Genomic DNA, 26,051 nt, shown 5'->3' with positions numbered 1-26,051 from the left:
AATTTTTCGTGGTGGGGGATCGCGTTTTAGAAAGAAAGTTCACACTCGTTGGAACACCGAAAGAAAGAAACCGTTTTCGCCTCGTTTTTTTTCATTCGAAAATTCTCGAGAAAGCAAATTTAATGCAATTGGAAAATGTTTAAAATGAAATCCATTTATGTTAATTTATTTATTGTCGTTCACATTTATAGTCAGAGACAGCACACGAGACAGAATTTTGGACATCGTAGTGTCCTCGGCAGAATTAGCTGCTGCGCGGTAAGAATAACAAAGAATTGTTGACCCAAAGTACGTCGCGTTTCGAAAACAAAAATTGGGATCTACGAAAAAGGTTATGGCTGTGCGTACAGAGAAATAATAAAACTGCACTCAAGATAAGGCAGCGTTTCGGTTCGACACTGTGGCAGTTCGACACCGCATGTTCGCGTATATCTATATACATATATAATCTATCGATATACACGAACAATGCGGTGTCGGATTGTATAGTGTCCAACGTCCAACTGTAACCCTGTTCGAGATAACGTTGGAATATCAAATTTTCGGGGGCAGCGACGCTCCACAGTTTTGTTTTTACCGAGAGAGTTTCCTTGTATTTCCGTCTCACGTATCCCCTTCGCTCCGCTCTCGTATTTCAAACTAATAAATCTCCAACACCTAATGTGAATACAGCGGGGCATACGCCTATATATTAATGATATTGGTATTGTTATTTTCACAGAATTTAGATGATAGTAAACGCGACGATGTACGTGAATTATACTTACAATGATAATCCGAAAAAAAAAGAAAGGCAAAGAATTTGCGGAAATCAATAATTTTGCAGGAGTGCGAAGGTCATGGTGAGGGTGAGGCCAGAAGGAGGTAAGGAGGAGAGGAGGGAAGAGGAAATAAATACGATATGTAGAGTGCGTTCGTGGTTGAAACTATATGTGTGTATAAAGAGTATAATAAGTGTATAAACACACGAGTGTAAGACCCAATCGTGTATACATAGGACCGGCGCCCTAAGAGCGCGTACATTGGAAAAAGTGAGAGATAAAGAATAATGTGCATACGAGTAATATTCAAGAAGATATTAGAAGACGGGAATAAAAGATCTCGGAACCGTAGGAGGAAACGATAGAAACAAAAAACTGAAAAGTAATTCTATAAAGTTTAGATCAGGAGAGGAGAAGAGAGAATAAGATAGAAGATAGCCCGTCAAGTCGCGCATGGCTGCCGACGCGTTCGTGCGAGATTCTCTTTCTATTCTGTCCTGTTTTTTTTCAATTTTCTTCACAAATTATACAAAAAACCATAGTATATAGTCCGTTATCTCTCGAACAAGGCCTATTTTCAAGAGGGCTTTAAAAATAAGATAAGAAAGTCTTTATGGTATATATAGTTTTCGAGAGGAAAAAGTTGAAATATATATATGAACGCAAGGATTATTACGAATTTTGACGTTTGTGGACAAAACGTGGGCGAATCGAAAAAGTCATACTCCCAACACCCACATATACGTGTGTAACGTGAACTCACAGCACGCGTGTAAAAAGATCTTCGGTTATATTATACGAATTATATACACGATCTTAAAAACCCTCTCACCCCCGCTCTCGGTGCCCCTCCCTCCCTGCAACTTCTCCTTCCTTCTCCCTCTCTCCTCGGTCAAACGTGAAAGACAGCGGCCATCTTGGTGTTGGTTCGAACCACAGGCCTCTCCGACTCTCCGACTGGCTTGACAGTAGGTAGAGAACTTGATGCGGTACTATCGCGTTCTTCTCTCTACCTCCGATTGGCCCACCTACAATCCGACGATTATTTACCACGATATTCGTTAACTTTTCCCCTCCCACCCGTGAGCCCCCTCGTCAAGTTCGATGAAACGTTGAATCGCATCCGTCGCGGAGGAGAATCCTTGCATTTTCACAAAAACAAAAAGAAATATAAGAAAAAACCCCTCCACGATTGGGGAATTTCGTGAACGCGTGAGTGCGTGTGTGTGTGTGCGTGCATGAGTGTGTGCGTGTGTTTAGTGTGAGGTAACAAGGAAAAAGTTGGCTTTTTTCCTCTTTTTCTACATTGAACGAGGAGAGTCAAAAAAGAAATTATGATGGAGACGCCGCGGGAACGTGAAATCGCTGCCGAAGACAGTATCAAAGTTGTCTGCCGATTTCGGCCTCTCAATGACTCCGAAGAAAGGGCTGGCTCGAAATTTGTCGTCAAGTTCCCGTCGGGGGGCGAGGAGAACTGTATTTCCATCGGGGTAAGTCTCCGGCTAATCTCTTCCCCGAGAGTATACGAGAATTATATGTAAGAAAAAAACATTCCTTCTTTCCGTGAATTTATCACGTATATCCCACGTCGTTTTCTGCCCTCGCATTTTGTCGCTCGTTCAAGTTGCGGCTCTTACTCAACCTCAACCACTGGAATAAAAGAAAAGCGATTTAAAAAAAAACGACAGGGAATACGAACACAGCTGACAGCTGCTTTTTTTCTACGAACATCACTCTCTCGCTAAGGTTCTTTGCAACTAAAATTCAATCATAGAACACCACGTTTTTTACGCTTCTTTTGTTACTTCCGATCGATTTTTTGCCGAACTATCTTTTTATACATCGTTTTTCGTGGTTGTGTGATTCATATTTATACGCGTATGTAAAATGGAGTACGAATCGTCTCTTTTTTTGATCTTTTTGTCCCTTTAAAAAAAAAATGCTTTACTCATTCCCAGACACTCGCTAAAAGTTCGAAGAAGTCGAGAAAATAGAATGTGAGTTACTGTCCTGGATGACTCATTCGGTTATATTGGAGGATGTATATGGACCTTATCCGAACATACTGTGCCCGATGTTGCATTTTATCCCTATAGAAATTTTTAGTCCATCTTTTTTCATAGAAATCTTCCACTTTCTGCAGTTTTTAACAATGCTGGTTATGTTTACCAATAATGTTATTGCAGGAACTAGTCTATGAATTATCTCAATTTTTATTCTTCTTGTTTTCTGGTCAGATGTCCATAACTTGACTATACCTGACAATAACCTCATACTGACTTTTCCACTGTCAGCATAATTTTTTAATCGCTAGTTGTAAATCTGTACATTTGTCCTCATTGTTCGGGTATAAGAACATCAGCATTGGATGATCCATGAAACTGAATTATGTTGCAGCGGATATTCAATTGTATTCAACAAGAATGCCTTGAATTTCATGACTAAATTTTACAATTTCAATATGGCTTAGATTATTTCCTGTTTACACAAAAAGTCTTGATTCTGGTCAGAATGAATCCTTGTGAAAAATTATTTGTTGAACCTAAAAGTTGGAAAAAAATGATTGCGTAGAGCAAGACTGATAGCGAACATTAATCGCTTGATTTAGTACACTTCAATCTTCGGATTACATCATCTCTGTAAGTTGAGAGAGATACAATGTGGAGCAATTACAGAGCAGGCTGCTCAATTATTTTGTACTTTTTAAAACTACTTCAGAGATCAATGCTGATACACAGAAGAAGTTGAATATTTTCCAAAGAAATGTTTTTAGTAACAAAGTCAATTTAAAAAGTTCTCAAATCAATCGATGATTGAAAAAATTCAAATAATAATTTAGAAAAACAAACATACTTTGGCACATTCCTATGATGCACACTTCGATACCCGTAAATTCTACCCAATTTTTGATTTTTCACTAAAACGAACCTAGGAAAGTTTATTAACTCGCATCCACATTTTCTTGAACAATGAGTTTTATAATATTTTTGAGATTGTAAGAATGTTAGTGAGAAAAAATAACCTCAATCTGCATTCTCAGTAGAAATAGTACTTCCCCAATGAATTTCAAATGAATTAGAATGTTTGCAAAACATTGAAACATGATCTGTTGAATTAGGAATATTTGATAATAATTCGTTATTGGAAATTTTTCTCTGAAACATTATATAATACAGCGATAGTATTCTTATCTTGAAAAAAAAATGAGAAAGAGCCTTTCTTCTTTGAATTGATAACTCAACAATTTTCATCTATCAGTTGCAATAACCAAAATCTATAGAGTCTATTTCGTTATCCCTGTCATTATAATCATTGTTATAAAAAATGATACACTGTCCTTTGTTAGACTAATGGGAGTGGAAGATCTTGACTATATTCTGGATTGTGACCGGACTCTTATCAGATAACATTGTGTTATGTGTTATTGATGTTATTGACACAACCGTTAAAATTTTCTCTTTTCCACTCCTCCTTCAGTACTTTTATTAGTTCACTTTGTTTACTCCGAAAGTAAGTAGCTCCGACATTCTTTATTTGTGCAATTCTGAAGCAGCATCCAAAGAATTGAATACATTTTCAAAATAAAAGTATGCGATAGAAGATTTGAATACAAACAGGTTTTTCAAAGTATTTCAACTTTGTGCACTAAAATGAGCAATGAAATTTGGAGAGTAGGTTTTTGCAACAGAGTTTTTAAAATGAATCCTGCTAAGTACATGCACTAGCTGGTCTCATCAGTGGGTCATAGCATTCCTCAATCCATTAAATTTTCATTTAAACTTAATATTTTGAATAAAATTGCTTCGAGCTTTACTCTACTTATTTTTCAACTCGAAATATAGTTCATCGGTAAACAGAGGACTTTCGTTGAGATTTGTTTGCCGGGTTTTCATGAAGTACTTGTAGAAAATTCTACCTGCCTGTGCTGCAGTGCCTGTGATAATAAATTCATCTCGTGGCTTTTGATCTTAAATGTCTCTGGTATCCTCTGGAGAGAGCCACGTTTATACGAGAATCTCGTGGAACAAAGCATCTCTTCAGAAGTTGCTCTCATTTTTTTCCTCTGCCCCCTATTGTTTTCGAAACTGAGAGGAAAAAAAACGTTCCGGTCAAGGGTTGTTATATAACGCGTTATTAAATGAGAATTTTCTCGTGAAACCATCGCATGCGGAAGAACAAAAAAATCATAAAAAAATCACGCGAAACGTTGCCCCCAAGTCGTAATTTGGCACGAGCGTTTTCCAACAAGTACCTGCTGCTACCACTTAAAAACGTCGTCGTGCGTCCTGAGTGATCCTCGACCGAAAAAGAACTATTCAATCAGCCAAACATAAATAAAATAATGAAAATATTTCGATTTTTATCGTATCGAATCATTTTTAATTTCTCAGGGATATTAATAAACCATTTTTTGGGGTTGAAACAATTCTTCATTAAAGTTCTAACAAAATTAGATGATATTTTATTTCGAAAATCAGTAAACTAGACCTCGTTAGACGTTGATCCCCGGAAAGTTATTGCACGTGGTTTTCCAAATACCATTAGAGTAATATTTGATTTCATTGATGAGTTGAACGTGTTTTTTTTCTTTTTTCAGGGCAAGGTGTACCTCTTTGACAAAGTATTCAAACCAAATGCAACACAAGACAAGGTATACAATGAAGCTGCAAAGTCCATCGTCACTGATGTCCTGGCAGGTTACAATGGAACGATTTTTGCATACGGGCAAACTTCGTCAGGTACTTTTATGCTTTCATGAAAATAAATTAAAATTTTCTCATGATTTCAACAAGTTATGTGACTTGATCATTTCTCTTTTTTCTCAGGTAAAACGCACACGATGGAAGGTGTTATAGGGGATCCGAATAAGCAGGGAATAATACCAAGAATCGTCAACGATATTTTCAATCACATTTATGGCATGGAAGAGAATTTGGAATTTCACATCAAAGTATCGTATTTCGAAATCTACATGGACAAAATCAGAGATTTACTCGATGGTAAGATTTTTCCTCAATTTTTGAATCGTTTAACTGATTTCCCTGTTGAGTTATGATTGAAAAAAGAAAAAAAACGCACTGTCGTCACGGTCAGATTTTCTTAAGTATCTCTCACGTTTGTTTCTTTCAAAATTTCAGTATCGAAGGTGAATTTGAGCGTGCACGAGGACAAAAATCGTGTGCCTTTCGTCAAGGGTGCAACTGAGCGATTCGTTTCAAGTCCCGAGGAAGTATTCGAAGTAATAGAAGAAGGAAAGTCGAATCGTCACATAGCTGTGACGAATATGAACGAACACAGTTCAAGATCGCATTCGGTATTTCTGATAAACGTTAAACAAGAAAATTTAGAAAATCAGAAGAAACTCTCGGGCAAACTGTACCTCGTCGATTTGGCTGGTTCGGAAAAGGTAGACTGCGTCACTTTTCCTTATGCTTGTATGAACTAAGTAATATTTCTACTATTATTTATTACTTATACGTTCCACTCAAGGTTTCAAAAACTGGAGCCGAAGGAACCGTTTTGGACGAAGCAAAAAATATCAATAAATCTCTTTCGGCTCTTGGTAACGTTATTTCGGCTCTTGCGGATGGCAACAAGACTCACATACCATATCGTGATTCAAAACTCACGAGAATTTTGCAAGAATCTTTGGGTGGTAACGCTCGGACTACTATCATCATTTGTTGCTCCCCAGCAAGCTTCAACGAATCCGAAACCAAGTCAACGTTAGATTTTGGTAATTATACATCCGTTATTACGTTCAACAGGAAATTCAACTTGTTCTTTTTTGAACGCAACAACCGAATTAGGGCTTGGTTTTTCTCATTGATATTGCCGGTCGTTAACTTTTGAAAAAGAATTACATCAAAAAGTTTTGTTGCTAGGCTGCATTTTTTTGTGAAGTAGGGTTGCATTCGTTGTGCACATGTTTCAATAAATTGAGATGGCTGAAAAGCGTTACTTTTTTCCTGCAGAACGAGGAAAGAAACCGAACTTTCCGTAGAGTTGTAGCAAAAAAAGGGAATTTCTTCTCACCTTTCGTGAAGCTGTACTTCACTGTACTTCAAGTGTATTGCATCACGTTATTGATTTTCTGGTAGCAGGCTCTATACACCTGTTGATATAACTATAATCCACTGGGATCAAAATGTACAGAAAATACGAATAAAAATGGAATGAAAGTGAATGAATTTATAAATTTAAAGTTGCTGCGAATGTTAACAGGAAATTGATGGATTTTAATACGTGAAAACTTCACGCCATTTTCTGTTCTCTTGCAAACAGTGATCTCTTGCTTACAAAACTATAAAAATATTTATTTTTTATAGGTAAACGTGCAAAGACGATTAAGAACGTAGTTTGCGTGAACGAGGAGTTGACTGCTGAAGAATGGAAACGTCGTTATGAGCGTGAGAAAGAAAAAGCGGCACGATTTAAAGGGAAGGTGGAAAAGCTTGAAGCGGAATTGGCACGCTGGCGTCAAGGCGAAACTGTTAAGCCTGAGGAGCAAGTTAATCTCGTTGAAGTTTCGGAAGTCATTACCCCTGTGGTCCCTCCGCCCGAAGGTATCGATCGCATTTATAAATGATGTTTTGCTTTCGGAATTGGAAATGAACGTATCGATTTGTCAATTACGCTTTGTATTGAATTTAATCTGCGATTTATGATGTGTGGGAATGAAAAACTGTAAACATTCATTCAAGGTGCCGTCGAAGAAGGACCGATGCCCGCGATACCAGGAGGTGGCCTAATGGCTGGTTCTCTCTCGAACGAAGAGCGACAAAAATTAGAGGAAGAACGCGAACGCTTGTACCAACAGCTGGATGATAAGGACGAGGAAATAAACCAACAATCGCAATACCTCGAGAAGTTGAAGGAACAACTTGAGGAACAGGAGGAACTCATAGCTAGCGCTCGAAGAGATTATGAGCAATTGCAACAGGAAATGAGTACGATAAATCTCGAGACTGAGAGCGCCAAGGAAGAAGTCAAAGAAGTTTTACAAGCTCTAGAGGAGTTGGCAGTGAATTATGATCAAAAGTCGCAAGAGGTAATTCGTCAATTATTTTAAATTCTATGGTACTCAATCTCTTTTTTTTCTTCCTGGAATCAATGACTCACGGAATATGATTAATTTGAAAGATTTCACGACATTGACGAATGACCGGATTTAGTAGTATTTGAGTAGAAAAAACTCGGGAAACACAAAAATGATCGATCGCTTTTATGTCATGGCACCGAACATCGATTAGGGCTATGGCATACAACGGGAATGGAATGGAAAAAGTTGCCATTTCACGCGTATAAATTTTTTTTCCTTTTAAGCATCGATCACTTTTTTAAATTCTTTTATATTTATCGATTTTATTGTGTCACAATTAAGGTTGAAATAAAAAACAAAGAGCACGAGGCATTGACGGAGGAATTGTTGGCGAAACAAGCCGCTCTAAACACAACTGCATCAGAGCTACAACAACTGCGAGACATGTCAGCACACCAGCGCAAAAGAACAGCTGAAATGCTCTCGAACTTGCTCAAAGATTTGGGTGAAATTGGAGTCGCGATCGGCGGAGATGAGAACCTCAAAGTAATTATAGTCACTCATTTTCTGCAGTACACACATTGATTCTCTGCCTTTAATGAATTTTACACATTTCGACACTTTTTTATGCTCATTCTTATATTTCAGGTAACTCCAGACGCGAACGGCAAACTTGAGGAAGAATTTACTGTAGCGAGGCTTTACATCAACAAAATGAAATCTGAAATCAAGAATCTTGTGCAGCGCTGCTCAGGATTGGAGACTTTGCAGACTGATTGCAATAAGAAGGTGATTGCACGTTCTTCGACAGCTGTTTTAATTGAGAGGAGTTGAGTTAATGGTTACAAAGGAGTCGAAACTAATATTCTCTCATTTTTAATCAAACAAGGTGTCTGAGTACGAGAAAGATCTCGCTGACTGCAGATTGCTGATCTCTCAACACGAAGCGCGTATGCAAACGCTCTCGGAATCGATGAAAGAAGCTGAGGCCCGAAAACGAACACTTGAGGAGGACGTTGATGCTCTGCGTGAAGAGTGCGCTAAGCTCAAAGCTGCGGAACAGGTGCAAGCTGTTACGAATAAAGAAAAAGCTGAGGAAAAAGAAGCTGCCACGAAGATGCGAGTGGCTTTGGAAGAACAAATGGACCATTTGCGCGATGTTCATCAGAAACAAGTAAGATAGTCAGATTTCATCATTTCCATTCAGCTCCGTTCATTAAAAATAAATTGTGTGCTTCTGAAAAATTCATCAAACAATGTAAATGTATTTTTTTTAAAGGTCGCTGCGCTTAGGGACGAGATATCCGAAAAGCAAGAAGCGATAAACGAGCTCAAAGATTTGAACCAGAAATTCACTCTTGCTCATCAACAAATGCAGGCTGATTATGGTCGTCTAAAACAAGAAGAGGCTGACAAATCTGTGAAACTTCAAGAACTCATTCTGATGAACGAACGTCGTGAACAGGTAGAGAAATCTGAAATAAATTATTTTACTTTTGTTTCCATTCTAAAAAAAAAAAAAGAATGGATTCGAATGATTACAAATTTAACGCGATTTTTTATTCCGATGAAAAAACAGGCAAGGAAAGATCTCAAGGGACTCGAAGATACTGTCGCTAAGGAACTACAAACTCTGCACAATTTACGCAAATTATTCGTTCAGGATCTTCAAGTGAGAATCAAGAAATCAGCAAACGCCGAAGACAACGAAGATGACGGTGGTTCACTCGCGCAAAAACAGAAAATTTCATTCCTCGAAAATAATTTGGACCAACTTACAAAGGTAAGTTTTATCTGTACAATGCTATTTTTATATTCATACTGTAATGCGCATTAAAAGTACTATAAAAAAAAAATTTATCCACGTGAAAAGGTAGAACCAATAATAATGATGAAAATTTCCTTTGGTTTCAATGTTTTTCGAAATAATTAAATTCGTGGGCAATTTTGAGACGTTTGTAATATGAAAAAGTATGAAATTTGAAGACATTTACAAGAAGCTGCGAATTTTTGCAACAGGTTCATAAACAGCTGGTTCGTGACAATGCTGATTTGAGATGTGAGTTGCCCAAACTGGAGAAAAGATTACGTGCTACAATGGAACGCGTTAAAGCTCTTGAAATTGCTTTGCGAGATGCCAAAGAAGGTGCAATGCGTGATCGCAAACGTTACCAATACGAAGTTGATAGAATTAAGGAAGCTGTCAGACAGAAAAATCTGGCACGACGTGGTCCTAGCGCCCAAATTGCTAAGCCAATTCGCGCTGGCCAACATAACGTAAGCGGAGTCAATGCTATGAGAACTGGAAATCGAGGTGAGTCCTAAAGCTCTGTCAATGAGGTCACATTTTTCTCCTATTTGGGAAGGAGTATTTTATTTATTTTTATTTTTTCCAAAATCGTTCAAATCACTGAATATTTTTTATTGTTTTATTTATTCTTCCAATCGACTTGAAAACTCGTTCTCATAAATACAGTCTTATCCAAAATTCGTCATTGAAAAATTTGAGCAAACTCATTTTAAATGAACCTGAATCTGCTCTTTATTTTCTTTTTGCGAATTCGTGACGCTTTTAACACCTTCATGGTACATTTTTTGGATATGACTGGATACTTCACTGGAGTGTAATAATTATTCTTCAACTAAATGAGCGTTGGTACAACGAGTAACTTCTTGAGCCGGTGAAACACATTCCAATAAAAAATCATTAGAAAATAAAAATCGCTTGACGATTTTCTAGGAAATTCATCACTAATGAATGCAGAAAATATACTCAAGTTGTGAAAGTTCTAAGCTCACATTCTTACTGGATTCAGTATTGTAACAATTTCGTTTGATTTCGCGTTTCCTTTCGTTATTTCGTTAAAAAGAAGCAATTGAGAAACGTGTCGAGTTTTGTTTCTACTATTCTTATTTGGATCGGTTTACTCGAACAACAACATCCAAAACAGTTTATAATGATGATAGAGTTACAAGCATAAATTTTCATGGCATTTCAACACTCATTGAAGTGAAGGTTAATAATGGCACTTGGCTATCGAAAACGAAAATAAATGTCAAATAATTTTTTATTTACGATTAGCTCATAGTGTTTTCGCGATAACTTCAAATTTTTCGTTTTATATTTATTTCTTGTTTTTTCTCTTTTTGTGTTTCCAAATAGATGTGGATTGTCACGTTCCGCGGTCGTGAACGTAAACCGAAAAGTAAAAAAAAAAATACTCTTCATCCCCTTTTTTTACAGAAAACGAACGGAAGAGAGCTTTTCTCGACGAACAAAAAAGATTTTCAAATATGAATTTAATTTATAACTCTTTCGTATAAATACAAAGAAAGAAACAGAAAAAACGATGAAGGAAAGAACACACACAAATACACTGAATGAAAAAAAAAACAAACAAAAATCAATACGGTATTTGCATAAGGGTAATAGACGTATTATATATTCGCAAATGATGCACCATCCGTTATCTTTTTATTAAGAGAAAACAAACAAAAAATCACGCATTCGCTTAGGTAAACGGCTAAGATCCAATATAAATATTGTATCGTGTAATACTGCATGTCTTATCGATTTGTAAATAGTTGATTTTTATAAATTATTTAATTTAAAAAAGGAAGAAAAAGAAAACGTGAAGAACAAGAGCAAGTGAGCGAGAACCGAGAAATTGAAAATAAAAGCAGAAAAATCCTCCTTTTTTCTCCACTTTGTAACAGAATTCGAGGCGATTACTTAATTCAATTTATGAGGTATTTCTGCAACTGTAATCGTTTCTCAAACAGACTGGACAGCGAAAAAATATGAAAACGTAAATTTATGAACAAATGTAAGAGGCGTATCATTTGAACGTAAATTCACGACAGAAATGATCCTTTTCGGTTTCAATAACCGAACAATTGTTGTTGTAAAATAGATTATGCGATTCGATGAACGTTAAGAAGAGCCTAAAACGTCCGTTGCACCGATAACAAAGCAAATCCTGAACAACGACGTTTCGTCGAGTCGGCGTACGAAAAATACAATAATTGAGACAAAAAAACCTTCTGCATATATCTTTCTCCGATCATTGAAAATGAGAAAAAAAAACAAATATGTACGATTGGACATGCAGTTAATGAGAGATTGTTTGGATGATTGTGGCTTATGAGTACTTATTTGTAATATCGCGAACGGAAAGAAAACAACAGAATAGAAAAAGCAAAGTCGATATTCACTTGACCAACAGACACTTCACATTTTTTTGAATAATACAAAGCCCAAAACTGAGCGAGAACGGACTCAAATTCCGCATCGATTTGGAGGGCTCGCTTGATTAAAAAAGTCAAGTGCTTTAGCCTCTCCTTTGTGATTAAAAGGACTCGAAATTTGTGAACGTTCTCCTCAATTTGACGATTACATGAAAATGGGAGTGTGGAAATTTCATTGAAAATATAACAAAAAGAAATAATCTACTCTCGGTACTATGATTAAAGTTAAATGATCATCACATCCGCCTATCTCATACCTTCCTGTATTTATAATAATTTATGGTATCTTTTGTCAATGAAGAACATGTAGATTAACATTTTATTCTCTGTTTCATTTTCTTGTTTTTTTCCGTTGATTAAGCACACTTCGAGCTTCATCAGAGTACTCGGGACTCAATTACTAACGCGTGGCCTTAAATTATTAGTCGCTTGATTCTCTCCCGCCATCATCATGAGCGAACGTGTACTTGTTTTCATTCAGGGTACGAAATCATTCGGTTTTTTTTACATAGGCTTAAGTTCCTCAAAGTGGTGCAATTGCGAAATAACAGAAAGAGAAAGACATGAGAAACAAAAGAAAAGTAAAATTTATTTTCTAATCGGATCTAATTCAGAGCTTGAAGCGCAGCTTGAATAATCGTGCACTCAGATGTAATAACGGCGAATCGCGTGCGCATATATAATATACATATATGAATATATTTATACGATTTTTCTTTATTTGATTTATCATTCTTCATAACCGTTGAAATTCGACTTGGAGAAACTTTGTTATTCGGCTATAATATTAATATTTGTGATCGAAGAAGAGAGAAATGCGAATTGTGTCACGCGAAGAAGCGAGCGAGAATATAATAACTGCAATTTCAATGTTTCCATAGCAATCATTGTTTTATTTAACTTTTATTTTCAGTTGCATTACGGTTAAACAAAGATGGATGGCAAGTTTAGGTAGAAACAAATTTGCAATTATTCTCATTCATTTATACGAGTTAAAAACGCTTGTATGAAATATTTAGTTTATGTATTACAAGAAATAACTATAATTCACATACGACCGCACGGTATTTCCTTCTTTTACACTTAATCATTTGCCTCTTTCAATCCTTAGTACGTATTTTCTGTTCCACCCCCCCCCCCCCTCCTTCCTCTATTTTTCGAAATTAGCTTTTACGATACGAAATTTGCGAATTCTCGTACATCTCCCATTACTGAAAATATGCGAGATTTAAATCAACGAAATATAACTGCTTATCGTCGATGACTTGTGATTCGATAATTTTACGGGCGATTTATTTTTTGTCCGTCCAAACATTGTCATTAGATTTCGTTGTCTCGGTTGATTATAGTGATTATCATTATAAAACGATGAATACAAATGAATTATTCTTAATTATTATATATAAATAATAACTATTAATTTATTATTACTATTATTATTATTAAACAAAGTAAATGATCAATTTGTGAGCCAAGTATCGCTCCTTTGGCGAATCGATGCTAAAGGCAAAGTGGATACAAACAAGGTCGAATACTTGATTGACTGTGCAGTTGATTCTGTAGAGAAGAAAAAATCAGTATTCCCCTGAACGAGTTAGTCCACACTCCAGTAAATATTTATTCTAATCGTTTAATAGACCAGACGGCATTATTAATGAAACCTCATCGTTCTCATCTTCATATTACGTCTCCAATCGTTTTTTTTCTCATATATATATTTGCTAAAAGTCTCTGTGAATGCTTGCGAGAGAATGGGAATAAATCACATAATTGTAGAACAAGATACGAGTTATCGTACGTTTAAGGTCGCGGGCTTACCGGGCATTGTACGCGAAACACATTTGAAGAGAAAAGGGAAACAAAAAAAAGAATACAAGAAAGACAAATAAACGGTGAAGAAAATGAAAATTCATGCGCGCAGCCTCTGTCTAAATTGCGGATTTGTGGGGGAAAGAAAAAATACGAATGATGGCTACACTTTGTATGACTCGATAACAGCCTCCCTCTAAAGTTTATAGCGCTGCTGATAATATTAATAATGAAAATAACACGTAATACTAAATTACTCTCGTATTTAATCACGTTCCCTCCTGGGAATAAAATTCAATGTTACGAAACTTTGAGTGAAACCGGAAAGAGTTTCGATTATTTTTCATAATACGAAAGCAAATAGAAATAATAAAGGGGGAAAAAACTAAACAAAAGCTGAAAAAATGCATCTTCAATATTAATTAAAAAAGTTTAGAAAATTCAATATTATTTGTGCGCACGAAACAAAAATGAAATATATATATATATAAATTTATTAGTAACTGATGAGGAGGTTGATCTCAAACCGCCGTCTGAGGGGAAGTCTTTTGAATTTTTTTTTTGTTTCGTTTGACGAAAATCTAATAACACAAATAAATTTCATTTTTTGCGGCGAGCCTCGACCGAATTTTCGATCTAACGAGAGCGTATATTATCCACTCAATGTAGATAGATGTGTTATTCACAATAAAAACAAAACAAAAAAAAATTGTTCGAACGCTGTCTTGAAAATAATACACCTTGCTGATTTACGTTGCAATTACAAACATTTTTAGCAAATATTTCTTACGCTTTCGATAGTGTGTGCCAACGCTTCGATGTAACGTCAAATGGATTCGAACGTATTTAACATTTTTTTCATAATTTTAGAGCAGTCAAGTAAATATTGGAATATGTAGAAGGACGAAAAAGTTTCCATTTTTATGTCAATGGAAAATCCAGATGAATCATATGACGATTCGGCCTGCCAATAAAGCTTGGTTAAAACTCACACATGACATGTGTCACACAAAATTTCCGTACTCATGCATTTCTTATTTTGGGAGTTTAATAAATGCGTCATCGGTAGTGGAATTTTGGAGAGTTTTTTTCTCAACTTTTGCCACGGTCATTTTCACAGAGAATTTTCTATTTATATATAGAATTGATTTTATACGAAAAATGCATACATTGTTCACCGGTGGAGCTTCTGTAGAACCGAAACCTCGGAAACCTTTGACATACTCGCAAATTCGTTTGAAATATTGTGGAGAAAGAAAAATCGATGAACGCGTCTTAACAACTACGGCACCAAAATACTCTAACGAAGTATTAATTGGTAATTGGTACGAAGAACGCGTTCCTCCGGTGTTTGAGAGCACTCATTGGACCACTGACTATAGGTTAAATTACGTACCCCACAAAGTCAAGGACTTGAAAGCGGAAATGTATGAAACATGGAAAAAGAAGCAAAAAGCACAGGTAATCTTTCATATTTATTTATCGATATTATCCATTATGGAACCCAATTTTTAGCTTGAAAAAAAATTGAAAATCCAGCTCTCGCTAAATTTCTTTTGCACTCAATGAATTTGCCCTTGAAAAAATGGAGATTGAAGTGCCAAAGGGGGGGGGTGTTTCTAGCCACTTTCAATACGCGTTGTTTATAAAAATTGGGCCAAAGTTTATCAAACATTATTTCACCTACCAAGCGCGGTGAGCAAGAACTTTCCGACGATGAGGATTCAGACATGAAGTCAAAGTATCGGTACCGAGACCATTCTACACAAAATCGAGAAAATTTAAGTCCGCCGATGAAATCATCATACCAAACCAATTTTGTCGGCAAGATAACTCTACCAGATTCTAATGAACAACGGTAATTGCATGTAAAAAATAGGAAAAAATCGACGAAAAAAAAATGTTGTCCGATATTCATGGTGACTCGACTCAATTCCTGCCCTTTTTTCAGATTTCCAAAAAACCGCTTAGATATGAATACTCCAGATTTGCGTCACTTGGGAATCGATTTATCAAAATCGAGGGCACCGGCTCGAGAACCACAATATCGTAGAGTGGGCACCAAAAGAATGTGCACGTGGCTGTAGCTGTAATCTGATAACTGAAAAAAATGAAAAATAAAATACGACGATGATGAGACTTGAGGAAAAGAAATAAGGCTAACGCATTATTCAATTATTTAATTATATTTTCAGGAGTATTAACAACTGTGTAAGTTTCGATCGTTTTTTTATGGTTCGCCTTGGTACTCAGAAACGAGCTTTCCCGATAATACTCGGGGATATGAACTGAGTAAAACGACCGAAGTAACAAAAACATTTTACAGCTTTATTACATGATATTGAAAAATATGGGTAAATGTGTACAGTGAAAAATATGGAAGCCTTATTTCGTAATCAGTTTACGGTATAAATCGCACAATTATTTCATAATTTCAATCGGTAGCGCAGATTCAGTTTTTTGTGTTAAAATACATGGTCGACCGACCCTACGATTTCTGTTTTTATCACATTTTCGTAACTGGGCTGTCGATTGCGCGAGTGAGCATCGTTTGAGATATTTTTACAATAATCAGTTAATTAATTTAATAATAATAATAATAATAATAATGATGATTATAACTATCGAATAGTTTTCATATGCTCAATGGAATAAATCACAGAATATCCACTACGCTATTTCTCCACTGTTCAAATCGTGAATAACTTATAGAACGACTGATAACTTTATTGACTATTGGCAAAAAATTCTTACAGTTTTGGGTGTCAGAAGACTTTTCAAACCACGATCAGACACGATTTTCCACCTGAGTATATTTACACATCTAAAGACTCATTGAAATTTAGCAAGAGAATCGTGCGACCATTCCAAATTCTGGATTGAGTGATTTTAGACGCGAAAACTCGCTCTTTTCGAAAACTCTCGTCGATTTAGCGTCAAATTCACCTTTGTCAATGATTCGTTTTTCCAGATAATTCACGATCCCGATCAATCTTCATTAGGATGTCCATCCAAGTGAAAAGTAAATGTTTGGCAGAAGATGCCTTGGCAGATGAAGTATTTTCAAAATAGATTGACCAATTGAATATAATGTGCTGTTGAACTAAATTCCATTCGATTCATCAGTATATAAATTTCAATTATAAGAATGGCAGTGGATTACTCGCAAACTCTTTTCTTCTTGCCTTGCTATACCGAAATTAGAATAACCAATGAAAACATTCAAATCAGGATTATCATTGACATTCAGTTGGTGATTTAAAAAAAAAAAAAAAAAAAATTGAATTGAATTTCATGGGAATACGAATTATTGATGTGATTTCAGTGCATAAAATACATTTCAAAAAGCTTACATCGTATTTTTTGAATGTACAATTTTTTTAAATGTATTCACAGTACATCCTTTAATGGATCAGTGAGCACAATAAATATATTTTATATTATTTAAAAAATGATTTACTAACAGCCATTTAATCATTGAACTACGTATTCCATCGATAATTCGTTTTCCCAAATCACTTGGAGAAAAAATGATTAGATTTTTTAACGAGTGCCCCTTTCGCGACAATAAAACAAAAGAAATGCGTACGACGATGATCCCCGCACGACAGGCGCGTCATTTATAAAATTAACTTAACGTAGAACAACTGTACAAAAAACGGCAACGTTGAAAATAAACGATCCGCCAAGTAAAATAGTTAACCACGTTGCATTGTTTAAAATGCTGTGACAAATTGGCAGTTGTTGGCGTGGCTGAATTGTCGGAAAATTCGAATTTCCGTTTTGCAATGATAAGCAGCGTTCGTAACAAGTATTCGTTTCTGGATGTACCGGTGAGAAGTGTGATTGTGAATTTGGCATGATTTTTTGTGGTTGATGGTAAGATAGAGTTTCGCATCTCGCAAATTGTAAAGGGGAAACGTGTTGACAACAAGAATTCATGGAATTTGCGCTGTTTGGTCTTGGTAGGTAGAAAAGTTGTGTGTTTTCCGACATCACCGAACATTTGTCGATTTCTTTTGTTACCGATGGCTCTCTGGAGGGTCCAAAGTTCGAACCTGCCGAACCGAAACCTGAACTTTGACTTGACGATCGCGACAAAGTCGGCGTGTCGACTCCAACTTGCCAATATCCGCCGGCGACCCACGATGTTTGAACGAACGACTTCAATTTCGGTGGCGCCAGCACAAATTTTCTCGTCGATTTTTTCGTACGGTTGAACAAATCTGGACTAGTGGAATTGTATACTTTTGTCCTGAATATACTTGGCGTTTTTGCTGTTTGTTCCGCTCGAGATTCACCGAGAGTTAAAGTCTTGAGCGTGCTCAGACTCTCGTTCAATGAGTACTGCTCGAAATTACCATCGAATTCTAACACATGTCTGCCTCGAGTTTCCGAAAAATCGTTCGAACTATCGTTTCCCAGTTTTCCTGACAAGTTAATCGATCGATTTTCGCTTTTGCTGTAATTCAAATATGATTGATTTCACGGAATTTAAGAATTATAATGTGTACAATTTCGAGCAATTTCACAGCTATGAAACTTACCTTAAGTTGAAGGATTTCTTTTGAAATGTTGAATTCCCATCATCCACTCGTAAATCTCGATTCTTCAAATACATCTGTTGTGATTTGTTCGTTTTTTCATTCAAGTACGAATCCTCAAAACTATCATCTACTGTAGAGAATGAGATTCTGTTTTTATCCGGTGTTTCTAATTTTTTGAACGAAGCCTTGAAGTTTCGAGTGTTTCTGTACTTTGATGTTATATTCATAATGCCAATTATCAGCACTAAAACAGTTACCTGTAAAAATAGTTAGTGAAGGACAGACATTTCATTTTTTTAAGCATTTTCTTTTTCCTTTTTTTAGTAAATTCTTACAAAGTGGCGTCGAGTTAAATTTTCCAAGAATGACCACTCGTTATTTTTATCCACTTCCAATCTGATGTAGGGCACCTGCTCAGTAAGACTGATGCAAATCCATAGAAGAGTAAGTAGCGCATCGGAGCCTCTATATACTTGATTTATCAGAAAAGTACTCGATTGTAAGAATGCACCGACAAAAGGCAAGGGCCAAAAATGTGAATAACGCATCGTTATTGAAGTAAGCAGTGTCAGGCAGATTCGAACGATTTTCTCCAATCTCGCAGCATTCTGTTAATAAAAGAACAAAGATGTAAACACTGATAAATTTGTAGCATTATTATTTATCAAAAATATTAGAATTTTTGCCGATTATTCTATCATTCAACACTGAGGTATTTACCAATTATTTTATCATGTTACTATATACAGAGTGGAAAAAACCCATAAATCACAAATTTTGATAATTGATAGATCATATATTTTAATATTAAATCGACTTACATTTATCATCGCTTTAACTGATCTTTGTTTGTAAAATAGCATCTTGTAACGCGTAAGCCAGAGCGATTGCTTTTGTAGAACATACTGAACTAAAATTTTGCAATCGTCGCACAGAGGATATTTTAACTCCAACTCCTGTTTGAAACGTTTCAAACCACTGTTGAAAAATCCCTTTGGTTCGAAATTTTGCAGCTGGAATACCTTAAGTTCTTCATTTTTATTGCATCTCTCACAGAGACTCTTTGCATTGATTTGATTTTCATTTTTGTGATGCTCTGGATGTATCATTTTGAAATTTGTTGGTATAGGCGTACTCTGTTCTGGTATGTTGTAAGCGTAGTCACCATCCTGTAGTAATTATTAGGAACAATAAAATTTCTTAATCATCAATAGAATTTCCTGTGAGATTGAAGTTGATAATGAATTGTCGATAACCAAAAAAGCATCTCAAGATTAATTCATCACTACCAGAGACTTATACACTGAAATGGTTAAATGTAAAAATGGACTGAAGGTCATTCTGGGATTCAGAACAAAAGTTTCTGTCATAGAAAAGTTTTATGGTTTTTAGTAAGAAAAAGAAAACATCTTGTTAGGCGATGGCAATACAGACCTTTGTAAATCCATTATACTGCTCACAACTGGAACACTTCCACCAATGTGATTCGGAACGATAAATTTGAGTATAATTATTACAAAACCAGCAATTCACTTTAATTGGCCACCTTGACCTAATTAAAAAGAAAGAATGAACAGATTAATTCTGAAATTTCAAATATTGGTTCGTTACTGATGTTTACTCACTTAAGTCCACGAAAAATTGTGATACAAGCTGAGCTTACGAGAAGGAATGTTGCGATTATTGAAGCAAAATTGAATATTAAATTTTGATCGATCTCCATGTTCTTCTTATAATATAAACACTGCGAATGATAACGATCAAATTCGTTATAACATTACGAAACTTGCGAGATAATCCATGTTTTTACTTCGTGTAATAATCGTTCTAGCGTTAAAATTAATTTGTCTCCCGCCAAGTCAAGTTTCTACTGCTGCACATACATATCTAACATAACCTATATTACAAAAACTTGCGGACTGCCTATTCTCAACTCAGAACTTTCTCGAATGTTCATAATTTGTCGGTTTGGCAAACAAAAGCATTTTTATCGACGGCACGGCATTGTTTAAACAACTTTTTTAATTGTTATATAGACGCCGCAATCACCGCACCGTTATCAATTAATATTATTTAACACGCGCGAAATTTTTATCTCACGTGCCTCATGCCTCCCCGCGCGCGATGGACGCCGGCGTGCGGTCCGTGAACTAAGACGATTCGTCGTATTGTTGGTGTTGGGTGTTTGGTGTAGTGTCTGCATTCCCGGGGGTGCTCAACAAGTTCCATAATATTTGTTAGAGGCAGCACTATCGTGCGAGAGATTTTGAGGATTGGGATAATTAATTAATTTTGTCAGGTCCTCAAAAAAACATTTTTATTAGTTTTCACGAACATTCATTACATAGAATATCTTGAATTAAGTTGAATAAATAATAGAAAATCATTTTGACATGTTTTTTTCGTGAAAAGTCACACTTGACGAAGACGTGTCACTTCCGTTCTTCTTACGGTGTTTTAGCTCAACGAAACAATTGTTACCACGTCTCATCACTCGTGGCACTTTGTCGGTGTACTTTATTGAGAGAAAAAATGAAGGGCAGCGGAATGGCCCTCGCGAATATATTTTTATGTTTCCTCTGTATTTTCACCGTCGCTAGTGCCGGTGGCCCTACTCTAGTGTTACTCGATAATCTAGCAATCAAAGAAACACATTCCATATTCTTTAAATCGTTGCAAGGTTCGTAAAATTACACTTTTCTTATCGGCGTGCAGTTGCACTGGCCAGGCGTTTTTGACGTTTATTTACTGTTTTTCACCATTATCAAACATTATTAATGTTCTAAGAATGTAAGATTAATTTACTTTTTTTGTTGTGACTCGATATAATCCTAGTTAATTGTTTCGTAAAATTATTACAATTATGTATCTATAAATGTAGTACATTCGTGGAAACCAAAAACAAAAAGTTGTTCACAACAAAACCTCATTTGGGTATTTTTCTCTGTTCTATCTCCATAGTTTTCTGTTCATCTCGGTTCACAAATACTTTATCAACTTCTTAAAGATATTAGTAAAACTGAGAAATCCCAAATGGTAAATTTTGATTCATGAGTTTGAATCCAAACTACCATAAAGCAATCTTAAAACATTTCTATCACTTTGAGCATTATTTAAGAAAAAACAATGATTTTTTCGTATTCTAGACAGAAACTACTTCCTGACATTTAAATTGGCTGATGATGCGAATCTTGTACTCTCCAAGTATGGCGAATTTCTGTACAAACATTTGATAATATTTGCCCCGGGAGTGGAGGAGTTTGGTGGAGCATTGAACGTCAAAGCTATAACAGATTTCATTGACGGAGGTGGAAATGTACTAATTACTGGTTCATCACAAATTGGAGAAGTTCTCAGAGAATTAGCAACAGAATGTGGCTTTGAGTGTGATGAGGAGGGCACTTCAGTCATTGATCACATGGCATATGACTCCAGCGATGCTGGTCACCATACAACGATAGTTGCCGATCCCTCAAATCTGATTGATGCACCTGTCATTGTGGGAGACAAAAATGTTGCCCCCCTTCTCTATCGTGGCACCGGATTGATAGCTGATTCTGACAATCCTCTTGTTCTACGACTCTTGACGGCTTCTAGTACTGCTTATTCTTACAATCCAGATCTTCCTGTCAAAGAATATCCCCATGCTGTGGGCAAAAACACACTTCTGATCGCAGCTTTGCAGGCACGGAATAATGCTAGAGTGCTGTTCTCAGGCTCTTTGTACTTCTTCAGTGACGAAGCTTTTACCAGCCCTGTTCAGAAAACACAAGGTAAAAATAATTATCACAATTTCTGGTGCTTTTTACGAAAACAAATGTTTGCCCAGTAATAAGTAATGACGAATTAATTGTGATATTCCCTATTCAGGTGGACGACGTTACGAGAAGTCTGGCAACGAAGAGGTCGCGAAATCCATAGCTCAATGGACCTTCAAGGAGAACGGTGTGATTCGAGTCTCATCGGTTCATCACCACAGAATCGGCGAGCCACAACCACCCGCGGCATACACGATAATGGACGACGTTTTGTATACCATAGAAGTCGAAAAACTCTTTGGCGGCAAATGGGTTCCTTACGAAGCAAATGACTTGCAATTGGAATTCGTGAGAATCGATCCGTTTGTTCGTATGACCATGAAACACGTTGGAAACGGACGTTACGAGGCTAAATTCAAGATTCCTGACGTCTATGGTGTTTATCAGTTTAAGGTCGATTACACGAGAATTGGACTTACTCACTTATACAGTTCAACTCAAGTTTCCGTACGTCCCGTTCAACATACTCAATACGAGAGATTTATACCGAGCGCTTATCCCTATTACGTGAGCGCATTCTCCATGATGGGCGGTGTATTCTTATTCTCACTCGTGTTTCTCCATTACAAGGAAAATACTAAATCAAAATCCGAGTAAAATCGGTTTTTTAGTTATTGAAGAAAAAAAAATTCGATACAACGGCAGAACTGGACTGCAAAAAAAAATTTCGTTTCCCAACGCAAGCATAGCTGTGGCAAAATAATTAACAAAATGAAAAATGAAAACAGAACAATCTTTTAAATTTATTTCTGACAAAATCGCATGGGAAATCCTAAAACTGCATTTCATGCTATTTATATTTGTTATTTCAAATCTTCGTATCAATACCCTCGATCGTAAAAGCCCCAGCGACGATCTTGTTAAAGATTTCCAATGCGATCTTTCTACAAAACGAATGAATGAACATCATCGAATTTGTTACTCCATAAAAAACAATTCACCAAGTTTGAATGTGTGGGCGATCAAAAAAAGATACAAAGAAAATAAAACGTTCAAGTGAATGTAACAATCGTAGGATTTATTATATGTACACACAAACACTTTTGGGTTACATAATAAGATTTTCAAGAATGATCGACACTGAGGGATCGTTTCCTTGAGGATAAAAAATATATAAATGCTTTTCAGAAGTATAATCGCCGTGGTCGTCCCAATTTTTTTTTTTTTTTTTTTTTCATTATCACATATCTTACAGCGTGAGTCACGAAAAAATTCACTTCTCTCGTTCAAATTTATACTGAGGTATAAAAAAATAAGTGAATATTTGTACTAAAGTTGTGACGTACTTAACGATACGTTACTCCATGATAGTTTAGTGCTCCCTCATAATTTGATCGCAAAATGAGAACCTGCAGCAGTCTTCTTTTACCTTCAATGTCCATAGCTATTCTCGAATCATCGAACGAATTCGAACGAACGAATCAGCGGTCTCGATGAATAAATGACTTTTAGCTGCACCTTACTTTATATCAAATACATTTGATCGACTTTTTTCTTTGGATAAACAACGAACAATGCGAGCTGAAAGCCCGATAAGACACAACCCAAGAAATTCGGTGTTTTTATGAAAGTATCGTCAATAAGTACGCCGTATGTGAACCAAAGTATGGATGATACGAAGGTCGCGGTTATAACTGGGAATGGCAAACTCTCGGCGCTTCGGACTCTTATAACGTGAGCCTGCAAGGTAAAAAAGTAAGAATTTTATGATATTCCATAGATTCTCGTAAACTGGATAATGATTTGATGCATTTTTAGTTTTTCCTTTCACTTCGTTTTTCAAAATTCTTTTAATTACCAGCATTATAAGTGGCGAGGCGAAAAACAAGATCGTTAAGCTACAGCTCAAAAATCCAACGATCGATGCAGCCACTTTTCTGTCAAATTCCATAATACTGTAAGCGTATACCATCGTTACGAAAAACAAGGCTCCGATTATTTGCCTCACGATCGTCCCCCGTTTCGTGGTATAACACAGGTAAATAAGTGTGTACGATATTTGGAGCACTCCACCAAGAAGATTAACGAGAATTACATGAGGATCGTCTATCAGTTGGCCATATCTCATCCAAAGACCGCATCTGCAACGTGACATTTTTTTATTTCTTCAATATTTCACTGTTGTTTTTCGTCTGCTGTTGAAGTTCACTTTGGTAAATCCGGCATTCTTGAAAAAACACGATTTGACACGTCTCGGCGAAAAAAATTTGTTGCAAAACAATTATTATCCCGTCGCATGTAATTACATCGAGTTGAAAGACAAATATTGTTATCAAAAATACTGTGCTCAAATGTCGTTCTTGGAATTCGAATAAAATTAACAAAACTGATTGGCACTGAAGGATTTTTCGTTTCATCGCGAACAATCTCTCGTACGTAGCTTTGTACAAAATTGGAAACAATCAATTGACTTATCAATTACTGTTGTTCTTTTGTTCTGACCGCGAACCCGTTGACAAAAAAATTATAACAGTCAGGAGATGAAGATAAATTTCATTCCGTGTACATTCATACTCACGACATGAAACACATGACAAACGGAAGGGCCGATGCGTCACCGGTACTTTTGTTGATAATGAATTTTCGACATACCAATCTGTAAAAAAAAAATCATTTGCAGTTGTAGACATGATATTTCATCGTTACGATGCTCGCTAACTCACGAATTTATAAAATATACTTGATGTGGATTCTTCAACCTCAATTTATCAACTGAAATCCCAAATTGAATTTAAAATCAATGTCAAATAAAATAGAAACAGAAAAGGCGACTCTTGAAAATTCGTTTCTCATAGTTTTGAACGGATGAGCTTTTGACATTTACAAATGTTCTTATATAAACATGCATAGGAGAACTGTTTAGAAAACAAAAAAATTCGTGGGGTTTTCGTGTCAGTTTTTTCGGAGAAAATTTACTTGCGAACGAAATGCACTAAAAATAGAGCCGAAGCCAAACGTATAAAGCGGAACGTAATATGCTCTTGATTTAAAAAAATACGGATTATAGATAAGATCGATGCAAGTGAAACCGGAAATTGGAGGTCACCGTTCCACCGCCGAATTCACGATCGATTAAATCTCAAGGGTGAATACGTATCAATATTTTTGGTATCCACTAATGTCTTTTCGAGATCGTAATAAAATCAATCACATCACAATCAAGCTTTGATAAGAATATAATCGACCGATTGTGTTTTATCGCTTTTATGTTACCATCAAAAATAATTGTAAGCGCGTTGTTATCACCACATGCGTAACATTACATCGATGTAATATGTACAAAACAAATGTAAGGTTTAAAAAAATGTCAAAATACTTACATACCGGCTAGAAACTGCGAAATTGTACAAATTGAAGCAGAACTTGCCAGGATTTCTTTGTAATTCATCAAATCCATGTTTCAGTTTTCTATCCTATGAAATGATGAACAACTGCACTTGCATATCTATGAAAATCAAACTACGAAATAAGAAATGTCGCGCTTGATTTATACATCTACCGGTTCGCGGAGTGATTTCGGGGAGAAAGAGTGGCAAAAAGAATTACATTTCCAGGTATATCTGAGCACCGATAAAGATTGACATAAACACAGATAAAAAAAAGCCAAATCGTCCGTATATTTATATTTGCTGTATATGTATACGCCGCAGAACAAAAACACAAATGTAATCTCTCGGTTATTAACGAGATCTTCCGCCGTTTTTCTGTCTCGCAAGCTCTGGTGGCAAAGTGTTGCATCTTCAATATAACCACAAAATATACTTTCCTACCTCATGATGTTCGTTAAAAAAATTGGCATCTGAAAATAGATTTGCTCCAGTGTCGC

At 36.1% G+C, this 26,051-nt stretch overlaps 4 protein-coding genes across 5 annotated transcripts; 2 read left to right on the top strand and 2 right to left on the bottom strand.

Annotated features, from left to right (window-relative positions):
* The first annotated feature begins 1,686 nt into the window (after positions 1–1,686).
* Positions 1,687–14,934, top strand: Khc (kinesin heavy chain). Of its 2 annotated transcripts, none has more exons than XM_043412324.1 (14): positions 1,687–2,251; positions 5,359–5,500; positions 5,588–5,761; positions 5,900–6,168; positions 6,252–6,498; positions 7,091–7,327; positions 7,466–7,812; positions 8,146–8,349; positions 8,452–8,592; positions 8,693–8,977; positions 9,083–9,268; positions 9,383–9,586; positions 9,823–10,117; positions 11,048–14,934. In XM_043412324.1, exons 1-14 carry the CDS (start codon positions 2,096–2,098, stop codon positions 11,125–11,127), a joined length of 2,967 nt encoding a protein of 988 aa, XP_043268259.1. In that variant the 5' UTR covers positions 1,687–2,095; the 3' UTR covers positions 11,128–14,934. The 2 variants fall into 2 exon arrangements, with proteins under 2 accessions (XP_043268259.1, XP_043268260.1); XM_043412325.1 differs by having other exon boundaries at positions 1,688–2,251; positions 10,967–14,934.
* Positions 14,935–17,151: 2,217 nt separating this feature from the next.
* On the bottom strand, positions 17,152–20,547 carry LOC122406706 (uncharacterized). The gene is made up of 6 exons (XM_043412330.1): positions 20,033–20,547; positions 19,842–19,959; positions 19,229–19,576; positions 18,743–19,015; positions 18,408–18,664; positions 17,152–18,322 (listed from the first exon to the last, which is right to left on the bottom strand). Exons 1-6 carry the CDS (start codon positions 20,128–20,130, stop codon positions 17,494–17,496), a joined length of 1,923 nt encoding a protein of 640 aa, XP_043268265.1. The 5' UTR covers positions 20,131–20,547; the 3' UTR covers positions 17,152–17,493.
* Positions 20,548–20,672: 125 nt separating this feature from the next.
* Ost48 (dolichyl-diphosphooligosaccharide--protein glycosyltransferase non-catalytic subunit Ost48) lies at positions 20,673–23,234 on the top strand. The gene is made up of 3 exons (XM_043412335.1): positions 20,673–21,087; positions 21,554–22,180; positions 22,278–23,234. The coding sequence occupies exons 1-3, from the start codon at positions 20,940–20,942 to the stop codon at positions 22,820–22,822; spliced, it is 1,320 nt and encodes a 439-aa protein (XP_043268270.1). The 5' UTR covers positions 20,673–20,939; the 3' UTR covers positions 22,823–23,234.
* Positions 23,223–26,041, bottom strand: slv (saliva). The gene is made up of 5 exons (XM_043412373.1): positions 25,772–26,041; positions 25,546–25,670; positions 24,744–24,821; positions 24,024–24,306; positions 23,223–23,905 (listed from the first exon to the last, which is right to left on the bottom strand). Exons 2-5 carry the CDS (start codon positions 25,620–25,622, stop codon positions 23,690–23,692), a joined length of 654 nt encoding a protein of 217 aa, XP_043268308.1. The 5' UTR covers positions 25,623–25,670; positions 25,772–26,041; the 3' UTR covers positions 23,223–23,689.
* Between the last annotated feature and the right edge of the window lie 10 nt (positions 26,042–26,051).

The sequence above is a fragment of the Venturia canescens genome, chromosome 2 (assembly GCF_019457755.1).
Source record: "Venturia canescens isolate UGA chromosome 2, ASM1945775v1, whole genome shotgun sequence".
Taxonomy (NCBI): Eukaryota; Metazoa; Arthropoda; class Insecta; order Hymenoptera; family Ichneumonidae; genus Venturia; species Venturia canescens.
Note: the sequence above shows the minus strand (reverse complement) of the source record. Positions and strands in the feature narration are given on the sequence as shown.